Here is a 23,789-nt window from a genome sequence, read left to right as displayed (position 1 = left end):
GAATGTGGAAGATATAAATGATAATAATGAAAGGAACTCTTTCAATGCCCAACAAGAACTGAATATTGACAACCCTAACTTGGTTGATAGGGTGGAAAATGAGTCTCTTCATGATAGTATTGAGCTTGAGAAAGGTTAATATGAGGAGGTTCTTAATCGATCTCACATAAAAAAAAAACAAGGGTAGACTCAAAAAATATAATGATTTTGATTACAATCTCCAAAAACAAAACAATATATGAGTTTTTAATTACATATATTGATTCAGATTTGTATCAATGACATTATTATCACGCCACATCAATAGAACTTAATTTTTTTTTTATGCAGAAATTGACAGAAGAGACAAAATAGGGTAACGTAAGTGAATTTAAAAGACTAATTTATAATGTTTTTTAATTAAAGATCTAAAGCGGAACATTAAATTAAGTTAAAAGACTTTGTGATCAATTATGCCTATAGTTATTCACGTTAAATTCGGTTAGAAATTGACATTTTTCTAATATATTAATTACTTTACTTGTTGTTGTGTTACTCTACTTGTTATTGTTACTATAATTATTAGATTCTTCCTAGTTAAGATGATAAAGTATACAAAAGCTAATGATGTTTACTATTTAGAGTAGATTTGCTTTGAATTTTATTTTCACTATAACAAACAAATTTATTACTCCCTCGGTTCCTTTTTAAGTATCATTTTTTTATTTTTTACACATACCAATAAAGCTAATCATTGTTGTTACTTTTTAAACAATCATTATCTTTTTTCCTATTTTATCCTGAATTTTTTATTAATTTATTTGATTTTTCTCTCTCTTTGTAATAATTAACTAAGGGTACTTTTGACAAAAGAACAATCAATACTACTTTGAATTTTGAAATGACACTTAAAAAGGAACAATTTTTTTCTTCTAAAAAATGACACTTAAAAAGGAACGGAGGAGAAGTTTCAAGAGAGTGAAAGAACGAAGAAGATGCAAGTGTTAAACATGAGAAGAGAGTTTGAAACACTAAAAATGAAAAGACCCGAAATTGTTAGAGAATTTTCTGACAGAATTTCGTAAGTTATTTTATTTTTTTTATTCCACTTTTTCTTTCGTCAAGTTTTTGTTTTTGCAAATATTGGATGGAGGATGATGTAAGCAAAATAACCGAGATTGCTAAAGTATGTTTTTGTAAGTAAGATCTAGTTGATGATCTAAGGTATTCTTTCTCTAAGAAAAACCTCAATCTTAACCAGAGCATGGTAGTTTTTTTATTAATTCGGTTGTGCATTTAAATTCCATGAGAATCATTCCATCTAATAAGAGGTTCGACAATCATCCTATTCCTCACACACATCATACAATGTCGAAAAAAGTAGTGAAAAGATAAAGCTCACAATAATTGTTTCTCTCACACCATTAACATGGCAGTCACGGCCTTTCAAGGAAATAAATACAAACCAAAGGAACAAATTTTGTAGAAATTGTTCCAAAAAAAAAAAGAAAAAGCAGAAAGAAAAAATTGAAAAATTGAGATCATTAAAATCCTTAAAAAGAAAAAGGAAAAAACATGATTATGACCATCAGACAAAAAGGGTGACTACCATCTTAAAAAAATCCCGACAGTGCTTTAGCCATAATATCTTCACAACCTCAAAATGCCCTTGGAAATGGAATGCATATGTTGAGTTAATTGAACTTAGGAATGGAGATAAGCAAAATGAGAATTGGGGAGGGTTAAAAATTTAATTTTAAGCCTTATAATCCTTTTGTTCTTAAATCGTGAACCAAGTCACGTTACAACATTTAAAAGATCTAATTGAAGCTAGGTTTACTTTGAAAGCATACCGAAGCGATTTTGTGTCAAGCTAACTCCAAAAATGTTTGCTAATCATTGCCAATCACATGGTTTTCTTGCATTTTCACACATTTAATGCCTAAATCTACATTGCATCCCGACCAATGATTCCTTCATTCTACATTATTCAATAATAACTTTTGATTACAAAACTTGCATAAGCATGTCATTAGATTTACCATTTTGAAGGAATAATTTTATTTGTAAATCAGCATTTAGCATCAAGGAAGTCTCAATAATGAGCAATTAGTGAGGGACTCAATCACTCGCTTATGGTCCGATCAGGGGAAATCACCTAGAAACTATGTTAATCATAGGCCAGCCGCCTCAGGATTCTATTGATCAGGGGGAAATCACTCTAAGGAGCAGTCAATCCGGGGAAAATCGCTTCAAGACTCGATAAACCGTTCCAACAGTCGGTTGATCGGGGGCAGACAACTGCAAGGTTCAAATGTTGGGGAAAGCCATCTCAAGGTCATATTACGATGAGCTTTTTCAAAACTCGTATTAAGGCAAATTTATTTAAGACTACATAGACTAGGACTAGATAAGGAAAGTTCTCGCCATTCCTCAAGATTTTTAGGCAAATTCTACAGTACATCAGCAAGGATCAAATTCAAAATGAGTGTCGGGAGGTCATGCTAGAATAATCTCCTATCAAATAATCTTTTCCCTCAATAAGATACCTTAGTGCACAAGAATCCTTCCATTGATTACCCGCCATAGGGGCACTTTTGAAAACCCTCAAGTCATTACATTAATTATCCTCATGCACTAACCATATATATATTTCCCTAACATCAAACCATGCATATCATCTCATTGATCTGGCATATTCCTATAACATGAATATGACATAAAAAAGGTTTTGTAACATAATCAAAACAAATAAAACATTTACAATCAAAGAGCCTGGTCTTACTCAGCACCTCAAAAACCAAAAGCCTAACATCTCTTGGCACCTAACAAAGGCCAAACCTTGCTTGGAATCCAACATATATAGTTAAAAGCCCTGGTCTTCAGTGGCACGACCCAAGATCAACACATTGCATGCATCAATCAATCATCACACTTCATGCATAAAAGCACATTTAATTATCATGTGTAACATGAGTCATGTGTGGCGCTCGCCCTCATTCCAAAAGACCGACTGTCATCAACTAAATGCCATTCAGGTCGATCAAAGCCCGATTTCACTGGAAGTTCAAAGCCCAACATCAATTGGCAATTCAAAAATTGATCACTTCAAAGTCCAGTTCTCGACTGGAACTTTAATCATATTTATTTTAAGGTCCATTTCTCGTCTGATAATCTAAATCAAGTTCTTATATGGAAGTTTAAAGTTCAGTTCTCATCTGGAAATATAAAATCCATTTCTCGTTTAGAAATCTAAATTTAGTTCTCGTCACACAGTTTAAAGTCTGGTTCTCGTATGAAAATCTAAAATTTAGTTCTCGTATGGAAATTCAAAGTCAATTCCTCGTCTGGAAATTTCCATCTTCAAATTTAGTTCTTGTCTGGTGATCTAACATACCAGTTCCTGTTTGACGATTTTTTTTCTAAAATTCAGTTCTCGTCTGGAAGTTTAATTTTCAAATCCAGTACACGTCTAGAAATTGAATCCTTTTCATCCTTAAGACCAACACTTGTCTGAAATCCCAAAGTTCAATACCCATTTGGAAGTCTCCATTTTTAAATTCGATACTCGTCAGATAATTTAATCTTTTTCAGCTAAAGAGTTTGGTACCCGTCTGGCACTCTCCATTTTAGAGTCTAGTACTCGTCTGGCAGTCTCCATTTTAAAATCCTAGTTCTCGTCTGAAAGCTTAATTCTAGTTCACGTCTGACAATTAATCTGCAAGTCTAGTTCCCATCCGGAAGTTTAAATTTTAAATCTAGTACCCGCCTGATAATCTCCATCTTAAACTCCAGTACTTGGATGGAAATTTAATCAACGCCATTCTAAAAAGTCCAGTACTCTTCTGGTGATTTTCGTTTTAAAACCCAAATCTCCTATGGCAATTAAACTTCAAGTCTCAGATCTTGCCTGGCAATTAAATTTCAAAGTCCAATACCCGTTTGGCGAGCTCCACTTTAAGTTCAGTCCTCGTCTGGAAATTTAATCAATCTCATTTCAAAGTCCAGTACCTGTATGGCAATATTCGATTTAAAATCCACTACCTGTCTGGTAGTAAATTGTCAAATCCAATTATTGTCTAGTAATTATTTTTAAACCCAATTCTCATATGAAAATATAATTTTCAAATCTGGTACCCGTCTGGAAATTAAATCTTCTTCCTCTTAAAGACCAGTACTCGTCTTACAATGAAATCATTTCCATTTTAAAATCCAGTGCTCGTCTAGCAATTTTCATCTTTAGGACCAATACTCATCTAGTAATTCAATCATGTATGTTTTCAAGTCCAATTCTCTCTTGGTAGTTAAGTTCACTAATTGTATGACGATCTAATCATCTCCATTTTATAGACTAGTTTTTATCCGACAAAATTCAGAATCTCTTGAAAATCTGAGGATTGTCGGATGTCACCCAGTCGTTCTGAGGATTTCTACAACACCGTCTTCTAATCTAAGGCTTTCCATAACCCACCATCCTCTAAAGTATCCTAGGGAATGGTCTCCCTAGTAAGTTCCTCTTGGAACTTTTCCCTAGTGGATCTTCTTCCGTTAATCCCCAATGAACCCACTTTCCAAATAAAGGCAAATTGTCAAGACTTTGTTCGTTCCATCTCATTCTCATTCGCAGGATAGAATTTGGGTCCTTTATATTTAATCATCTTTCATCACAATTACATGGAGACTGTCATCACTCATGCTCTCGGATTAAAGATAATTAAATAGGAGAAGCTGTCGTACCCCAGTTTTGTCCGGAGTTTTTTTAATCATGTTTTAGGAAGATATTTGTTTGACTTTATTGCATTTTATTTTATTTTTAATGGTTGCTATTATTTTTATCTCATTTTTGCACTTTATCTCGATTTTTTCTTTTATATAATAAATATACAAAAAATGTTTTAAAATTGAGTCAATTATCTTGATATTTTGTTTTAATCATAAAAAATACAAAAAAAAGTTAAATTGAGTCATTATTTTAATTTGTGTTTTAATCTTAAAAAAATAGGAAAATATTTTTAATTTATTTTTTTATTAATATCTTAATGGTTAAGAAAAATCATAAAGATATTTGTGGATTTCTTTTTTCAAAAAAAAGTAACTTTTTTTTAATGATGATTATTATTTATTTATTTATTTTCTTTTATTTAAATCTTAATTTTTTTATAATTATGATTATCAATGATTTTATTTTTTTTCTTTTATTTTAATCCTAATTATTTTATTATAAATAGAGAAAAAAAAACTTCACCAAGAAGGCAGAAAAAACATACCAAAAAAGGTCTCAACCTCAAATAACCTCACGCGCAACATTGCATTTTTCTAGAAAAAAATACAAACTACACAACTCCCATTTTTCACTATATTAAAACCACCCTCCAATTCATCAACATCTTCGATAAACGAAAAAAAAAGCGAATTCAAAAATAAAAGACAAAAGCAAATCAGAATTGATGACACCGTTCGCGTCACTCATTGGAATCGTGAGATAGTTTGTCGCTCAAATGCTTGTCTTATGTTAAGGAGTCACGACTTAATTCACCTCACAAATTTCATAAATAACTTGGACGAAAAACAATTATTTTGACGTAATATTCATCCTACTCCCCGAGTATTTGGATATATCCCATAAAAGCTTGTCGTTCGAATACTCGTCATCCATCCAAAAACAATAACAATCAATCAAATCTATTTTTTCAGCCTGAGTGTGACTAAGCAAACTTTTCAAAAACGAGTGATGTTTTATCCATTCCGAAGCGACATACAAATAAACATTTCATCCTACCATGCACGAGCAACAAACAATGTTTAGCCACTCAAATGTGATCAAATATGATTAATGCATATGCGATACACAAACTAACACTTCAATCTCTCATGCATGAGCAACAAACAAAGTTTAACCGCTCAAATGTGACATAAACATCATTCAATAAAACCAACCAACAAACTTTAGCTACCAAGAGAACTACTTAGCTTTGAGTTCCTCATCGCACCTATGGATACATAGGAATGAGATTTAACGTCTCGTCAAACACCCTAATAAAAAACCTTAATTTTCCTCTTTCTTTCATATTATAAATATCCTACACTAACTAGAAGAAATCAAATAACATAAGTTAGCACTCTTATTCACAAAACTAACTAAATGGTTCACATTGAGTATAACAGATGTGCGGGATGCTAATATCTTTCTCGCGCATAATCAACTCCTGAACCTGAATTTGGTTGCGACGACCATATTTCCGTTCTTTTAGGGTTTTATCGATGTTTTCCCTTAAAAAATAAACTTGGATGGCGACTCTATTGTATTTTGAATGTTCGTATGCTCAGGTATTTTTCGCGTCGCAACAGAAAGTTCATAGGCAAATCCTTTGAAATGCTCAAATCATTTTTGTGGAAATTCTCAAGAAAAATCTCTTGGGGATAGAATTAGGTCAAATGATTAAGTCAAACATATATAAATCTCTTATGCACTCCCTCTAACTCCTCTATCTTTATTTTATATTCTTTATTCTATTTCTGGTGCATATTTCTCTTCATCTCCATTTTCTTTCTACTTTATTTATATTCTCTAACATAATATTTTATAAAGTTAAAAAAAATTATAATTAAAATTAAATAAATTTTGAATTTTGAATATTATAATTCATCACATCTCTCTATCTCTATTGTGTTTGGAGTCACTATATCAACATTAAATACACTTATTATTGTATATAAATCTAGTATATCTAAGTATTTAATTTCTTTTTTATTGTATCTTAATATTATTTTTTATTTTCTGAAAACTTTCATAGTGATGTTGTGATGTGAACCCGACAATTTAATTCTCTACTCATAAATTTCATTAAAAAAATATTTTTTATTAACATACATGTATCTTTTTTTTTTTTTTGCTTAAATGCACTTTTGATTCTCTTAGTTTGGGCATTCTAAACAATTGACCCCCTATCACAAAACCAATTTCCCTCCACTTTCGCTTAAGTGACAATGATAATTAGGATAAAAAAATTAGTTTTAATTAACTGACAAGGATTACTAAGATATTTTGATATTCAATAATGTTTTAAACAATCTAGGTCTAAAGTCCAGAAGTGCAATAACTCTTCGGTCCAGAAGTGCACACAATAATTTGTTAGTGTAGACTATATTAACATTAAAAGAAAGTGTACTAAAAACGACGTGGGACTTGGATTCTACATAAATATCACTAATTCAGTTAAGGTTTAATTAATTCAGCATATTGCTTAGGACTATAAATGTGGCTTGTTTGGATAGAGTTATGGATTATAAATGACAAGATTTCTCAAATTCATGGGAATTGTATACCCCTATCCTCCTCCATCTGTTCTGAGTATCTTAATCATTCTTCCACTCTGTTTTTTCAACCATAGCCTTAAATATTTTGAACGTGTTTAAAGTTTATCATTCGATCTTTATCAGATACACTCACAACACTCTACTAAATTCATCTACAAATGAGATGAAGTACATGCTTCCTCCACAAGAAAGGTTTTCAAAAGGACGACAAATGTCATATGAAACTACATTGAGTACATGATTTGCTCTTATTGACAATTGCTTCACAAAAGGTAGCCTATTTTCCTTCCCAAGCATGCATATGTCACATGCTTTATCAGATGTCACTATTTTAGACAATCACTCTACTAACTTCATAGTATTCATCTTTCCTAGACTTCTAAAATTCAGATGTCCATACATTTTGTGCCAAAATCAGCTTTCTCCATCAGAAATTGATGAGTAAAGACAGTGTGATTATCAGGCCTTCAAGCTAGCCTTCTATATTATGTTTCTTGTTAGAGTTGATTTCAGAATCATTCTTGTTATCTTTTCATATATCTTTAGTGAGTCTCCTTCCATGATTACTGAGAATCCTTTCTTGACTAGCTGACCAATGCTCAGCAGATTACATTGCATACCAGGGACACCTTCTTGACATTCACATCTCCACATAATATTTTTCCAGCATATCCCATGCTTCTTTCAAAGTTGCAGCATGAGCTATTTTATCAAACAGCTTCGCTTCAACGTATTGGTGAATATAAAATAGGGCCTTCAGATCTTTCTTCCTGGATTCCTTGTCTGCTGCTTTTTGAGCATCAGTCACATTTTCTGCTAGAGGTTGAAGTCCCTCTGCTACATACTGGGCACATCTTGAACATTGAAGATGACTCTCATCTAAATGCACAATTTTTCATAATTCTTACCATCAAGAACCGGAAGATTTACAGAAAAGTTGTTGCCACCTATTCCAACCATAACTTCAATCACTATTGATTCTGGATTTCAACCGGTCTTGTGATAATATATGTTGGTGTTATTACGCCTTACTAATGCGAAAGTTAATTAAGAGAAAGATAGAGAGGGTACTGGAGTGAAAGGGAAGAAAGATAGTAATGAATATTGAATGAGAGAAAATTATGTTAGGGAAAAAGAATGTTACAAAACTAAAGTTATTATATTTACATATGTAGTAACAAACTAACTAAATAAATTAAGCTTGAATTTATACACGACGAAATATGGGCATTAAGTTTAAACTTAAAAGGATTAACCAATATCAGCATTAAGTTTGAACTTATGGAAAATTATATTTGTAACTAGTCAATTAGAGAACAAGAAAAACATTCCAAAAATATGAAGAGAAGACTAATGAGTTTATTAAGATTTATATTTCATCATGATATTTTATTCTCAAACACCATGTACATGATGCTGGTGTTTAAGAAGATAACTGGAAGCTAATGATGCATGAAGTGCAGCTCCATATGGGAGTCCATCTTCATTGATTTGGAGATAAGGTGAGTGTAATGATGGCTGAAACCGTTTATGAGAAGCATTCTTCACTCCAAGTATGAAGAAGTAACCAGGTATGACCTCTTGATAGAATGCAAAATCTTCAGATGTCATGGCTGGTGTCATGGCACTCTTAACATTATTGATACCAAGCATACTCACTGCAACATTCACAAAATGCTCATGCAAGTCACCGTCGTTTACCGTTGGAGGATAGCTAGGTTTCACTTCATCAAGGAAGTCCACAGTTGCATTGCACCTATGCACAGCAGCTTGCCCAACAATAATCTGCATAAAAGAATCGGTTTAAGAGTTTCTTTGGATTGACTTATCTTAACTTAAAAACCGGAATAAGCATCCGTGACTCTTGAGACTATTTCGGGGAGGTTATAGAAACAAGTTGCATACCTGTTCAATCCGCAGTCTCAGTTGGTCGAAGCTTTGTTTAGAAAAGGCTCGGTAGGTACCACCGATTGTGACATAATCTGGAATGACATTGAATGCACTACCTCCTTGGAACTTTGCAACCGTCACAACCTGTGGTAAGATACATTATTTCAGGAATGATATTCCTTGGGAACGAAGTTATATCATAAACTCAAATTTACCTGTGTATCTAAAGGATCGGCTTCACGAGAAACAAGTTGTTGCAAGCTAATAATCCCATTGGAAGCTGCCAAAATGGGATCTATAGAGTGTTGAGGAATAGCAGCATGACCTCCTTTTCCACTTATTTTTGCTTCAAAGCGGCCACCTCCTGCCAATATTGGACCAGACCTAGAGGCCACTTCTCCTACTGGTAGTTCAGGAGCAATGTGCAGTCCAAAGATAGCAGTAACATTTTGTAATACTCCAGATTCTACAATTTTCCTAGCCCCTCCACTTACTTCCTCTGCTGGTTGGAAAACAAGAACAACTGTTCCCTAGTTAGACAAAAATTAAAGAGTTTATTATCAGTAATCCATGAGAAGATGAATTCTATATATGTTTTACTTTGACTTCAAACAAAAAGTATCCTCTCTCACTTGTATATCTTTTTCATGGTGTTTGAGAATCTTTGCAGCACCAAGTAGCATGGTAACATGAGCATCATGACCACACGCATGCATCTTTCCAGCTACTTTACTCTTATGCTCCCACTCCACCATTTCCTAAGATTCAAACATCATATAAATATAACAGCAAAAAGCAAAATTTGAGAAAAAGAAGTAATGAATGAACCTGCATAGGAAGAGCATCCATATCAGCTCTTAAAGCAACAAAAGGAGGCAATCCAGTTCCTATGAAACCAATGACACCAGTGATTGCAACTGGATGTTTATAAGGTATACCCATTTTATCCAATTCTGATCTTATCAGTTCACTTGTCTCAAATTCTTCATAACCCAGTTCAGGATTCTCATGAATCTTCCTTCTGATACTGATCATCCAATCAAAGACCTCAGGGCTCTTGGCAATTTCTAGAAAGCTGTTGAATGAAGAATTATCTGTTGATGACGACAAAATGGATGTTGCAGCACAGACATGTAACATGAATATGATGATGAAAAAATATTGGAAGCATTTGTGTTTGATGGAAGAAGTAGAAGTCATGCTTTGTTTTGGTGTGTAGAATTATACTATGATCTACATATGAATATAAATATCTGGATTTGATCAACTTACATTTTTTTAAGAGATTAATTGTTATATGTACTGTCAGTGTATTCTTACACTGTCAATACATCACAATCACCCGTTTGTATTACTTTTTAAATATTTAAAATAAAAGTCAAACCTTTCAAATATATCCGTGGTTGTGATTACTGACTTACACTGTGAACGTATATTAATTAAATTATTTTTTTAATACCTTCTAGAATTTTAAAAAGTACAATGTGAGTGTCAAATGAAAATATTTTCAGGATTTATTTTTTACTTTTGGAAAAAAGTCAAAAAAAAAATTATTTCCCAAAATTTTATTAAATTCATTTTATTTTTTGAAAAAAACTTTTTTTTCAATTATTTTAAAATTTCAAAAAAAAAATCAATTTATTTTCCAAAAATTAAAAATTTAGATTTCTTTGTTTTCTATAATGTTTTTATTGTAAAAGTTAGACTAATAAGAATGGAGAAGATTTATACTCAAAAATTAGAAGAAAATAATAAAAGTGGACAATTTAGTGAATTTCATGAAGCTGAAAAAACTAACAAACTACAAGAAAAAATGCGCCGCACCATGTATCCTTTGACCATTATGTTTAAACTGTTGGCGTTTTGAAAAAGTTTTGTTAAAGAAAACATGTGACATTTTTGTAATGAGATAATTCATGTAGATATGTGAGATTCATCCAATTCTTTTCTCCTCCTATTTTTTTAAATTTCAATTCAAATTTTTTTTACATAGATATTTTCATTCAAAATGAATGCTTCGAACTTACGAAACAAAAACAGTAAGTAATCATCTTTAATTCGAGATGTAATGAACTAACACTTAACAAACATTTATATTTCATCATGATATTTGCTGTCAGCAGCACCAGGCCTATTTTGCTGATGTTTTTGAAGATAACTAGCAGCTAATGATGCATGAAGTGCAGCTCCATAAGGAAATCCATCTTCATTGATTTGGAGATAAGGTGAGTGTAAAAATGACTCGGACGGCTTATGTTTGGCATTCTTCACTCCAACCATGAAGAAGTAGCCAGGCATGATCTCTTGATAGAATGCAAAATCTTCAGCTGCAATGTATGGTGTCACGGCACTATTAACTTTACTGACACCAAGCATATTCACTGCAACATTCACAAAATGCTCATGCAAGTCACCGTCGTTTATAGTTGGAGGATAGCTAGGTTTCACTTCATCAAGGAAATCCACAGTTGCGTTGCATCTATGCACAGCAGCTTGTCCGACAATAATCTGCATAAAAAACTGGTTTTAAAGTCTGTGTTTTACTCTCTCTCATTCAAACTGAATTGAATGATTTCCATTGCATACCTGTTCAATCCGCTGTCTCAGATGGTTGAAACTTTGTTTAGAAAAATCTCGGTAGGTGCCACCGATTGTGACATAATCTGGAATGACATTGAATGCACTACCTCCTTGGAACTTTGCAACTGTCACAACCTGCACGAACATACATTATGTAAAGAAAACGAGAGAGATTGTGTCACCTTCAACATAAACTTATATCGAACTAACTCTACAATGGAAAAGCTCTAACAAGTTATCCACATTATGCAGATGAAACAGGTGGAAGTTTTTCGTGAATAGGTTTCAGCTATTGTAGAAGCAAGATTGGTTGGATTAATACACTTATCAAAAGGTTGTATAGTTACTTATGCAGCTTACAGATAAATTAGATTCTTTCTTGTATTTGCAAAAAATTTCATCTCTTTGCATGAAGAAAGAAACCGCCTTCTTCTATTTCTATCTAGGACTTCTATCATTGATACACAGATAGGAAATAAACCATCACGGCAAAGAAAACATTGGTCGAGAGAAAAAGAGGCAGAAATTGGAACAAAAATATCATTTGATTTGACAATCTTAGAAGAAGAAATGAGCAAAGCACAACCATTAAGTGAAAAATGGGAAATTCGGACAAAGTTAAAAGCACAACTATTGCGTAATAGTACACCTACACGTCTTCATCAACATTGTTTTTCAACCTTAAGACCACGATCTAATTATCAAGATTTTGGATTATCTAGACATGTACTTTGTGAAATGATTCAAAGATATGAGTTATAAGTTGTTTTTATAAACTATCTCGCAGACTGGATAAAAATAAGTTGAAAACAATTTCCGTAAGCTATTGGAAACAATTTCATAAGTACTTATGCGACTATATAAACTCAAATTTACCTGTGTATCTAAAGGATCGGCTTCACGAGAAACAAGGTGTTGTAAGCTAATAACCACATTGGAAGCTGTCAATATGGGATCTATAGACATTTGAGGAATAGCTGCATGACCTACCTTTCCACTTATTTTTGCTTCAAAGCGGCCACTGCCTGCCAATAACGGACCAGACCTAGAGGCCACTTCACCTATTGGCAATTCCGGAACAACGTGCAATCCAAAGATAGCAGTAACATTTTCTAATACTCCAGATTCAACAATTTTCTTAGATCCTCCACTTCCTTCCTCTGCTGGTTGGAAAACAAGAACAACTGTTCCCTAGTTAGACAACAAAATAAATAATTTATCAGTAATCCATGGGAGGATGAAGGCTACAATATGAAGTATTAAATCACCAAAAGGATCACTCACTTGTATCTCTTTTTCATGGTGTTTGAGAATCTTTGCAGCAGCAAGTAGCATGGCAACATGAGCATCATGTCCACAAGCATGCATTTTTCCATCTACTTTACTCTTATGCTCCCACTCCACCATTTCCTAAGGTTCAAACATCATATATATAATATATATATATTATATATATATATATATATATATATATATATATATATATATTATATATATATATATATATATCAGCAAAAAGCAAAAATTGAGAAAAGACATACAAAATCACAAAACCCTTTATCTTAAATCCATAAACTAAGAAAAGGAAGTAATGAATGAACCTGCATGGGAAGAGCATCCATAACAGCTCTTATAGCAACAAAAGGAGAGAAACCAGTTCCTATGAAACCAATGACACCAGTAATTGCAACTGGATGTTTATAAGGTATACCCATTTTATCCAATTCTGATCTTATCAGTTTACTTGTCTCAAATTCTTGATAACCCAGTTCAGGATTCTCATGAAGCTTCCTTCTGATACTGACCATCCAATAAAAAACCTCAGGACTCTTGGCAATGTCTAGAAAGTTGTTGAATGAAGAATTATCAGACAAAATGGGTGTTGCAGCAAAGACATGTAAAATGAATATGATGATACAAAATTGGAAAGTGTTGAATTTGAAGGAAGAACAAGACATGGTTTGTTTTGGTGTACAAAGATTGATGATGGAAGAATAAGTGGTTCTTAAATGGTTCCAATGTTGTATGATTGGTAGTTTTAAATATCTGAATTTCTTTAATCCACGTTTTTTTTAGTGGGGAATATTAATATATGTATATAGATACATACTTATAGAAATACACATAAAAAAAAATATTTATATAAAAGTAATCTTAATGAGTACTATGACTCACATACCCAATAAAAAAGAATGTAATAATAGAAGAGTGATAATGATGTTTTTATCAAAATTCTCATTATTAAGTATTGAGATTGATGAAAGTAGTAATGGTTAAAGAATAGAATTAAAGAAAAAAAATTAGTCAATTACATTGTAAATTGATATGGTTCATTTATGTTGTATTCTTTTTTATTTTAAATGGATCATTTATTGTAGGACAGACGAAAAAAATATTATTTTTTTAAAAGCAACGATATATAGGGGCATGTTGGACGATGTTCATTCATGCTTTTGTATATCCTCTAAAAATTATTCTCTTTACTTTCTATTACTTGAATTTAGTTGCAAAGCTATGAGAAAGTTTAGTGAGGCAGCTTTATAATTATAGAAAGGGTACTACTCTAAATTCATTAAGGAATATTTTTTTTGGTTGAATATTTTATCCAAAAGGAATTGTTTTTTTGGATTAAAAGCTAAATCCGTAAAAAGTTTGGTTTAGGGATTTAGCATCTAAGTCATTGTTTATGTTCGTACGCTAAGCCTAGTCAAAAACTTACTTTGATTCGAGATCAGTCCGGGTCAAAATCTCAATTTGGTTTGTGGTTATCCAAGTAAAAACCTCAATTCGGTTTGCAAGCTTAGCCATTTCAAAAGCTTTCTTTGGTTTGAGATAAACTTGGTTTAAAATCTTAGTGGTTCATGGTTAGCCTGGTCAAAACCTCAGTTCAGTTTGTAAGTTAAGTCTGGTTAAAAAGCATACATTGGTTTGAGATAAGCATGTGGAAAATCTTGGTTTAGCTGGGGCACTAACCATTTCAAATTGTTGTTTGGAAAGAAGACTAATTGCTTCTCTCAAGTGTTCAGTTTTTGATTTGAAGTTAGCATAAAACTTTATTGATACTCTACTAAAAATTCTTAAGAATTAATTGATACTCTCAAGATCAAATCATGGGAAGATAAATATGTCACTTCATCTCGACCGAACCTCTATAATTTCTGGTGTTATCTCTCTTACCCCCAACTCTTTATTTTCTGCTTATTTATCTTTCCGCTGCAAATTTATTAAAACATTTTAAAAATATTTTTAAACTCTGAAAAATAATTATAAAAGTTTTTCAAACTATCATGCAATTTACCCCCATCTCCCTCTTATGTGTAGAGTCACATGATCAACAAGTGGAATCAGATATTAACTTTTGTTCAAAGACTAATCGTCTCAGGAAGAAGATGACTTCCAACATATTTTTAAACAAGAGAACATTCCTAAACACACATTCACCATTTAATGGTGTTAGTATTCGGAAAGCTAGATTTAGAATTTTCCTTCAAAGTATTAGTCTTGAATTGTGGGAAACTTTAATCAACAATCTGTTTATTCCTAATTATCAAGAAAATGGAGAAGTAGTAGATAAACCCAATTTTCTTTGGACCGTAGAGGAAAAGAGAAAATTTGAAATTGATTAAACCAAGAATTTTCAAGTATTGTCCCTTAATGATAGTAAACTTCTTCACGTTTATAATTATAAAACCACCAAGAAAATGTGGGGTACTCTTGAAATGATATATGGAGTTTCTCCAAGTATCAAACAAGAGGAAATGAACAGACGAGGAGAAGGTCTCTGTCATAAATGCTTTTCCAATTTTAGAAATATTAGAAATTATATTGGAACGTTGGTCATTAATCAATTTCTAAGAATTAAAGATTGGAAACTCAATCCAATCCTTAAATAAAAAGATGGGGATCTTTGTGAATTTCAGAAAAAATCAAAGAAGGAGAAAATCATAGAGAAATTGAACGAACTAGTTCAATTACTCAAAGATGAAGGCACAAGCTCAAAGACGGAAGAATCATCAACCTAATCAGACTCCTATCTAAAAAATCCAATGACTTCCTTCAAAAGAACATGCCCAGTAGTTGAACAATCTTTGAAAGTTTCAACATCAAATGAAGGAACCTCATTTATAAGATGTGAAGAAGAAGTATCGTCTAGTGGAATCTTTAAAAGAAGAAAAGAAGACTAAGCATTCACAAGAAAGAAGAATCAACCTCGGGGAGAACCATAGAAGAATCCTCATTCAATGAAGAAGATGAAATTTTCTTGAAAGCTTCTTATGAGGAAGACAATTATTAGGTAAATAAACCATCCTAAAAAAAACCGTATAAAAATTAAAGTTAAGTTGGTTGAATAAAATTATAGAATTAAGAAACAAAACGTTGACCTTAAAAAGTATTTAGAGGTTATGGAAGAAAGCAACCTAATGAACCTAACTTGTGTTTCACAAACAACCATATAATTGAAGCAAGCTGCAGTTAAAAGAAATCAAACTGACCAAACCAAATTGTACAACAACCCAGCTTCTAATTTATGCATTGCAGACTCAACCCCCAAATCAGTGAAGAACACTCAAATCGCATCACGTTTCAGAATCATACCCATAATCGAAGTTCACAAACTCATGATTGAAGGTTAAAAATCGAAGGTTGCAAACTGTAACATTTTTGCATCAAAAGAATGACAACATCACAAACACTCTCAGTGTTGTTGCTATGCAAATCTTGATGTTCCTTCATCACAAATCACAATACCTAATGTAATATAGAGAAAATTATAAATTTGGTTGCTTCTGGAGCTATGAATCATAATTGTTGTAGTACAATTTCTTACTTTCTTGCATACATTGCATAATCAAGCTCTTAGTTGTGTATGTTTATTTAACGTAATGTTTTTTCAATCTATTTACCAGTGTTATTGGTTGCTGATACACTTCAGGTGGACAACAAGTTTGTATTAACAACTTCAGAGTTTTCACTTTTTTCCTACATACTTATCATCAGTTATTTATTTTAATTCCAAAATTGTCCTTATTGAATTTGTATTAGGTTTTTTCTCTGTATTGTTTCACGTTTCATTTTTCTATTATTGTGCTGCTGTTACATGTGCATTGTTGCTCTCAGATGAGTTTTTTCCTTTTTGTTTTGTTGAATTTTTCTGTTTTGATTTTATGTTGTTTATATGTGTAACATATAACTAAAACCTGTGATTGCTCGATTGTTGTTAACTAAAACCTGTGATTGTTTTGGTTATAGCTATATATTATCAAATAAATTTCTTATTCCATGAACATTGATTCTGCATGTATCAAAATTTTTAGAAAAAAAAAATTGATTTTAATAGAACCGCTGTATGTAGTAAAATTAATTTTTTTTTAAAAATATATAGGCAGTTGAAGAAAATCGTCGTTCAAACTATCGCAATATGTGGAGGAAACAGTTTTAATAGAACCGCTGTAAGTTATGTGTTGCAAAACATATTTTTTTCTTAGATTTCTATTATTTTTCAAGTGGAAGATGATCCTAAAACTTATAAGGAAGCATTAGTTTCAAGAGATTCTTCTTTTTGTAAGGATGTTATCCAAGACAAAATAGATTCAATAATGTCAAACCATACTTGGGAGCTTGTCGATCTACCTATGGGATCAAGACCGATTGAAGGCGGGGTGTTTAGAAAGAAGTATCTTAGTGATGGTACATTAAACATCTACAAGACTAGTTTAGTAGCAAAGGGTTTTAGATAAAAGGAAGATGTGATTATTTCGACACATATGTACTGGTAGCAAGGATGACGATAATTAGAATATTGTTTGCATTAATTTCTTTGCATGACTTTATAGTTCACCAAATAGATGTTAAAAAAACATTCATAAATTGACATCTTAATGAGGAAACTACATGGAGCAACCAAAAGGTTATGTGCATCCTGAAAATGAACAAAAGGTGTGCAAGCTTGTCAAATCCTTGTATGGATTAAAACAAGCACCAAAATAATGACATATGTTGTACACAATGTTGAGCGAGAATATTGTGATATTCCTATGTCTCTATGTTGGTGAGATGAATGGAAATTTAGAAACAAAGAGGTTTATAACTTCCACATTTAAGATGAAAGATCTTGGACTAGTTGACATTATTTTGGAGATCAAGGTAAAGCAAAATAGTGGGGGTTATGAACTTAATCAAATATACTATGTTGATAAAATGATTGATAAGTTCAAACACTTACGTTTCAAGAAAGTGAATACTCCATTTAATCCTAGTTGACACTTCAAAATAATGATGAAAGAGTTGTGGCTCAATTGAAATATGCAAGTGTAATTGGTTATATAATGTATTTAATACAAATGTACCAGATCCGACAAGCATTTGTAGTTAGTAAAATGAATAGATTTACTAGAAGTTCAAATGGTGAGTATTGTAAGGCCATCATAAGGATTTTAGGTTATCTTTTGAGAACCAAAAGTCTTGGTCTTTATTATGGTAGGTTTCTTTTCATAAATCTACAAGTTGGATATCGAGTGTTGGAGATCATAAATCTACAAATGGGTGGATATTTATGCTAGTTGGAGGTGCAATTTCTTAGAAGAGTAAGAAACAAACTTGTATCATTCTTTCAACCATGGAATCAGACATCATGGATTTTGCTTCCGCTTCTCAAGAAGATGAATGGTTGAGGGATCTTCTGTTTAAAGTTTTATTGGCTAAAGACAATGTTTTAAAGGTATTGATACATTGCGATATTCAAGTCACTTTAGCTTGAGCATACAATGGGTGTATAATATAAAGTCTAGGCACATAGATCTTAGACATTCTTTCAGAGAAAATATATTAAGGATGAAATCATTTCACTCACATATATGTTCGAGCTATAATTTAGTTGATCCATTTACTAAACCACTGATTAGAGATCTAATAAAGACTATGTCGAGAGGTATGGGATTGAAAATCCTTGAGTAAGAGTTCTAACAACTGTAGCACCTCAATCTATCATTAAGAAAATATTAACCTCAAGATTCAATAGGTAACAACAAGTCATTGGTTTGGATGTTTGTGCAATATTATTGCATTTGGAAGGTTGAGTTTTTCAAACTCTTAATGATGTTCAATGCTGAGAATATGTATCTTAAATAAAGTAGATACAATTCACCTATGTGAATTTCGAGATGGTATCGTCTCAAAGTGAGAACTGAAGTTTCTCTCACAATGAATTTATGAAACAGAAAAAGAACATGGTCATAAATAGTGTTAGACGAGAGATGTAGACAAAGAAACATTTAAGAGTGTGTGTAAGATAACCCCAGACTAATCACAAGCAATAACAGGTTCAAAGTCATACTACCTAATATTCCGATTAGACTTTGTGTTGTCTTTACTAAGGTTAAATTCAAATCGAAAGATACTCAACAATATTAGCATTCTTTGTTTCCTTTCTGAAATTGGTCTTGTCATTATTAGAACAAATAGGGGATTGTTGTAATTAATAAAGTAGTTAATATATGACCATTTGTGTGTTCCAATAATAACAAGAAAATTGTAAGTGAATAAATAAACATTCAATGCATGGGAAATACTCTCAAATAAAAAGTTCAACTCACTTTAACAGTCCTTATATAGTGTTATATTCATTAACTCAACAAATGTGGTCCCAAGTATTATGCCATTTATTACATCCACAGTCCCCCTCGTCGATGTCGCCAGTAGCTCCCGATCTGGCTCCGAGATCGGGACCGGGGGCGTGGACGTAGAAACTCTAGTTGAGGTTTGTAGGCAGAACTTTAGTAGGTAGGCGCGATGCATCAGAGCAATGGCGCCGACGGTGCTCTGGTGTTGATCTAGGTTGAATTACCCTAGGTATTCTTACATGTTGGCTCTAAGAAATTTTGAGTGTTTCAAATATTATTAGAAAAATGATTACATTCACGATTCAAGTCTTAATCTATTCGACTTACAAATTTTATCTAACGGGAATCGTCTGCAAGAACTGACCTAGCCCCCTGCCGTTGCCCGGCCACCTCCGTTGAATGCCTTCATGCGGTTTCGTTGCCTTCTATGAATTTCCTGACTGCTTTTTCTTCAGCGGCTTTCTGATTTTAGCAATCTCGAAATAAATTTCTTTACTCTTCATTGGCTTTCTGTTTTATTTAGTTGTGAAACTTAACAACTTTCAAACAGGTACCAAATATAACATAAAGTACAATAACGCAAGATGATCATAAGTTCATAATTTAAAATATAAAATAAAGTACAATAGTGCAAGATGATCATAAGTTCAACATAAAGACTATCGATACCTAAAGAATGTAACATAAAGGAGCAATTCGAGGAGAACAAATCTAACATTTATATTTCATCAAGATACTTGCTGTCAGCAGCATGATGCATATTTTGCTGATGTTTTAGAAGATAACTAGAAGCTAATGATGCATGAAGTGCAGCTCCATAAGGAAATCCATCTTCATTGATTTTGAGAAAAGGTGAGTGTAATGATGACTCAGATGGCTTATGTGAAGCACTCTGCACTCCAAGCATGAAGAAGTAACCAGGCATGACCTCTTGATAGAATGAAAAATCTTCAGCTGCCATGGCTGGTTTCATGACACTATTAACTTGATTGATACCAAGCATATTTACTGCAACATTCACAAAATGCTCATGCAAATTACTATCGTTTACGGTTGGAGGATAGCTAGGTTCCTCTTCTTCAAGGAAATCTATAGTTGCATTGCATCTATGCACGGCAGCTTGTCCGACAATAATCTGCATAAAAGAACTGGTTTTAAGATTTGTTCAAACTAAATTTAATGATTTCCATTGCATACCTGTTCAATCCGCTGTCTTAGATGGTTGAAGCTTTGTTTAGAAAAAGCTCGGTAGGTGCCACCAATTGTGACATAATCCGGAATGACATTGAATGCACTACCTCCTTGGAACTTTGCAACTGTCACAACCTGTGGTAACATACATTATGAAAGGAATTATGATCCTTGGAAACAAAGTTATATCAAACTATCTCTACAATGGAAAAGCTCTAACAAGGTTTCCACATTATGCTGATGAAATATGTGGAAGTATAGTTTTAAATTGTGGTGTGACGCCTCTATTAGGAAGCGCATCAGACAATTTCGCTCATCTTTCTTTAAGCGCGTCTGAATATTAAACATTTTTCAAGGGTGTATTTTAAACACCTCCCAATATGTTTTTTTACCATTACTTCCTCTTTCTGATGTTAAAATATTATATGCTACTATTTCTGTAAGTACTTCTAATCAATATCATAAATACTTATGTAAGTAGATAAACATCAATTTACCTGTGAGTCTAAAGGATCAGCTTCACGAGAAACAAGGTACTGTAGGCTAATGATCACATTGGAAGCTGTCAATATGGGATCTATAGCCTTGTGAGGACTAGCAGCATGACCTCCTTTTCCACTTATTTTTGCTTCAAATCTGCCACTTCCTGCCAATATTGGACCAGAATTAGAGGCCACTTCTCCTACTGGCAATTCAGGAGCAACGTGCAGTCCAAAGATAGCAATAACATTTTGTAATACTCCAGATTCTACAATTTTCTTAGCTCCTCCACTTCCTTCCTCTGCTGGTTGGAAAACAAGAACAACTGTTCCCTGAATTAGGAAACACCATGAGATGATGAAATTGAAGACTACAATAACAAGAAAGGTCACATACTTGTATGTCTTTTTCATGCTTTTTGAGAATCTTTGCAGCAGCAAGTAGCATGGTAACATGAGCATCATGACCACAGGCATGCATCTTTCCAGCTACTTTACTCTTATGCTCCCACTCCACCATTTCCTAAGGTTTAAACATCATATAAATATAACAGCAAAACGTAAAATTTGAGAAAAATGAAATAATGAATGAACCTGAATGGGAAGAGCATCCATATCAGCTCTTAAAGCAACAAAAGGAGGCAATCCAGTTCCTATGAAGCCAATGACACCAGTGATTGCAACTGGATGCTTATAACGTATATCCATTTTATCTAATTCTGATCTGATCAGTTCACTTGTCTCAAATTCTTGATAACCCAGTTCAGGATTCTCATGAATCTTCCTTCTGATACTGATCATCCAATCAAAGACCTCAGGACTCTTGGCAATGTCTAAAAAATTGTTAAATTTGAACTTGAAGAAAGAAGACATGGTTTGTTTTGGTGTGTGTGGGAGAAAAATTATCTGTTGATAACAAAAAAAAAAGTTTAGTTTCTGTAAGATGATAGGTAGTTGACTCTACCGGTTCCAATTTCCTATGACTCAGATATTTGTGTTGCTGGTATACACTGATCCACGGGTGAATATAATAATAAAATTTCTTAATCAATTCACATTTTTTAGTCCAATGCATTATATGCAATGCTGCCAATCATTAGCATTTTATAATAACAAAGCCTTAGATAATATGCAATGGGCTTTTGAACTTTTATTATAATTAGGTTAAGATATTATTATATATTTATACTTTAATATAAACTTTGTATTTGATACTTTTTGTCATCTTAATGGTATCAGAGCAGGGTTAACTCCGAATAATCTATTGCACTGCCAAACTGTCCAACTGTAACAGTTTTCCTAAAAGTGTGTCTAGCCACATGTTCTATTGTAAGAATGTTCCATTGAATGCTATTTGAATCCCTGCCAATTTTCTTAAAAGTATATCTAGCTATTTATTCTATTGCAAGAATGTCTAGGAGATTAAGGCTGAGTATTTTAATTTTTATTCTCAATTTTTTTTTAAACGTGAATTGTCATTATTTAATTATATAATATTATTCTCCCATAACTAATTGTAATGGTTAGTAATAAAAATGACTATCTTCGATTTATTAGTATTCAATTGAATAAAAAAATATTTTAATCGGAGTTATGTAATAAAAAAAATTGAAAGAAAAAAGGATTGTATATCCGTGTTCGGTGGATATGCATTCAATTTACAAAATATGATATTGTTAGGGATGTTTGGGATCATTTGAAACATTTGTATGTTACATCTAATTTTGCAAAATAATATCAGTTAGTATTGGGGTCCTAAAGCAGAATAATATGACTATTCAGGAATTTTATTCAGCCGTGTTTAATTTGTGATCAATTGGCATTCACTGAACCATATGAATTGCGAGCTTTCAAAGCATACATTGATCGTAGAGAAAAGCAACGTTTGGTTCAATTTTTTATGGCTCTTCGAGATGATTTTGAAGGGCTTCGTGGAACTATTTTACATTGCGTTCCTCTTCCAATTGTTGATTCCATAGTTAATGAGTTGTTGACAGAAGAAATAAGACTCATGTCTCACTCTCGTTCGCATCATGAGAGAGGAAATCCCTTGCCTTCTCCATTTGTCTTTGTTGCTCCTTTTAACAAAGGAAAACCACAAGGAATAGTTGGTATTGATGAATGTTATTTTTTTAAGGAAAAAGGCATTGAAAAACATAATTTCCAAGATTATTGAAGTCAGAGAGAAATAATTTTATAACTCCACCGTCCCATGTTACTGTTGTTGTTACTTCTATAGTTGCTCTTTTCCCTCTTGATTATGGTATTGGTCATGTATACCCATCTGAGCAATTTCAAAAGTTTCTTGTCACTTAACCACATGTTATGTCTGCCTTATTTTTTTAAAGGTTTGACCCCCTCTAACTTGTCAGGTATATCTTCTTTCATATGGATTTTTTATTCTAGTGCATCACATCATATGTCATATGATCATAAGTCATTTTCATCTTTAAATCATGTATCATCCATGTTTGTCTTGATTGATGATGGTACTCCTATGCTAGTAGCATGTGTAAGGTATGATTCCACAACTAACTTTTCTTTATCTGATGTTTATTATATTCCTAATCTCACTTTAAGTCTTGCTTTTGTTAGTCGGTTGCGTGATTCTGGTTATTCAATTGTGTTTTCTTTCACATCTTGTCATGGGCAGGATTCACAATCCGGGAGAAAGATTGGGACAAGCCGTAGACAAGGGGGACTATATGTTTTGGGTGAGCTTACACTACAACAA

At 32.7% G+C, this 23,789-nt stretch overlaps 2 protein-coding genes across 6 annotated transcripts; both read right to left on the bottom strand.

Moving 5' to 3' along the window:
• Positions 1–8,635: 8,635 nt before the first annotated feature.
• LOC127076435 (IAA-amino acid hydrolase ILR1-like 4) lies at positions 8,636–22,103 on the bottom strand. Of its 4 annotated transcripts, none has more exons than XM_051018096.1 (5): positions 21,650–22,082; positions 9,819–9,944; positions 9,402–9,716; positions 9,202–9,330; positions 8,636–9,081 (listed from the first exon to the last, which is right to left on the bottom strand). In XM_051018096.1, exons 1-5 carry the CDS (start codon positions 21,926–21,928, stop codon positions 8,692–8,694), a joined length of 1,239 nt encoding a protein of 412 aa, XP_050874053.1. In that variant the 5' UTR covers positions 21,929–22,082; the 3' UTR covers positions 8,636–8,691. The 4 variants fall into 4 exon arrangements, with proteins under 4 accessions (XP_050874053.1, XP_050874050.1, XP_050874051.1 ...); XM_051018093.1 differs by lacking the exon at positions 21,650–22,082 and adding an exon at positions 10,015–10,435; XM_051018094.1 differs by lacking the exon at positions 21,650–22,082 and adding an exon at positions 10,015–10,435 and having other exon boundaries at positions 9,202–9,312.
• Positions 11,119–13,822, bottom strand: LOC127076434 (IAA-amino acid hydrolase ILR1-like 4). 2 transcript variants are annotated; one of them, XM_051018091.1, is made up of 5 exons: positions 13,368–13,822; positions 13,051–13,176; positions 12,643–12,957; positions 11,773–11,901; positions 11,119–11,694 (listed from the first exon to the last, which is right to left on the bottom strand). In XM_051018091.1, exons 1-5 carry the CDS (start codon positions 13,722–13,724, stop codon positions 11,278–11,280), a joined length of 1,344 nt encoding a protein of 447 aa, XP_050874048.1. In that variant the 5' UTR covers positions 13,725–13,822; the 3' UTR covers positions 11,119–11,277. The 2 variants fall into 2 exon arrangements, with proteins under 2 accessions (XP_050874048.1, XP_050874049.1); XM_051018092.1 differs by having other exon boundaries at positions 12,757–12,957.
• Positions 22,104–23,789: the final 1,686 nt, after the last annotated feature.

Source organism: Lathyrus oleraceus, chromosome 4 (genome assembly GCF_024323335.1).
Source record: "Lathyrus oleraceus cultivar Zhongwan6 chromosome 4, CAAS_Psat_ZW6_1.0, whole genome shotgun sequence".
Lineage (NCBI taxonomy): Eukaryota > Viridiplantae > Streptophyta > Magnoliopsida > Fabales > Fabaceae > Lathyrus > Lathyrus oleraceus.
Note: the sequence above shows the minus strand (reverse complement) of the source record. Positions and strands in the feature narration are given on the sequence as shown.

Bases quoted from the DNA above. Each gene is read 5' to 3' on its own strand.
- LOC127076435 (XM_051018093.1), bottom strand. From the start codon at position 10,386: ATGACTTCTACTTCTTCCATCAAACACAAATGCTTCCAATATTTTTTC. The intron at 9,945-10,014 runs GTTCATTCATTA...TTTGAATCTTAG, and splicing joins TGGATGCTCTTCCTATGCAG to GAAATGGTGGAGTGGGAGCA. The intron at 9,082-9,201 runs GTATGCAACTTG...TCTTTTATGCAG, and splicing joins TGAGACTGCGGATTGAACAG to ATTATTGTTGGGCAAGCTGC.
- LOC127076434 (XM_051018091.1), bottom strand. From the start codon at position 13,724: ATGTCTTGTTCTTCCTTCAAATTCAACACTTTCCAATTTTGTATCATC. The intron at 12,958-13,050 runs GTGAGTGATCCT...TTGTCTAACTAG, and splicing joins ACCATGAAAAAGAGATACAA to GGAACAGTTGTTCTTGTTTT. The intron at 11,695-11,772 runs GTATGCAATGGA...TTTTTTATGCAG, and splicing joins TGAGACAGCGGATTGAACAG to ATTATTGTCGGACAAGCTGC.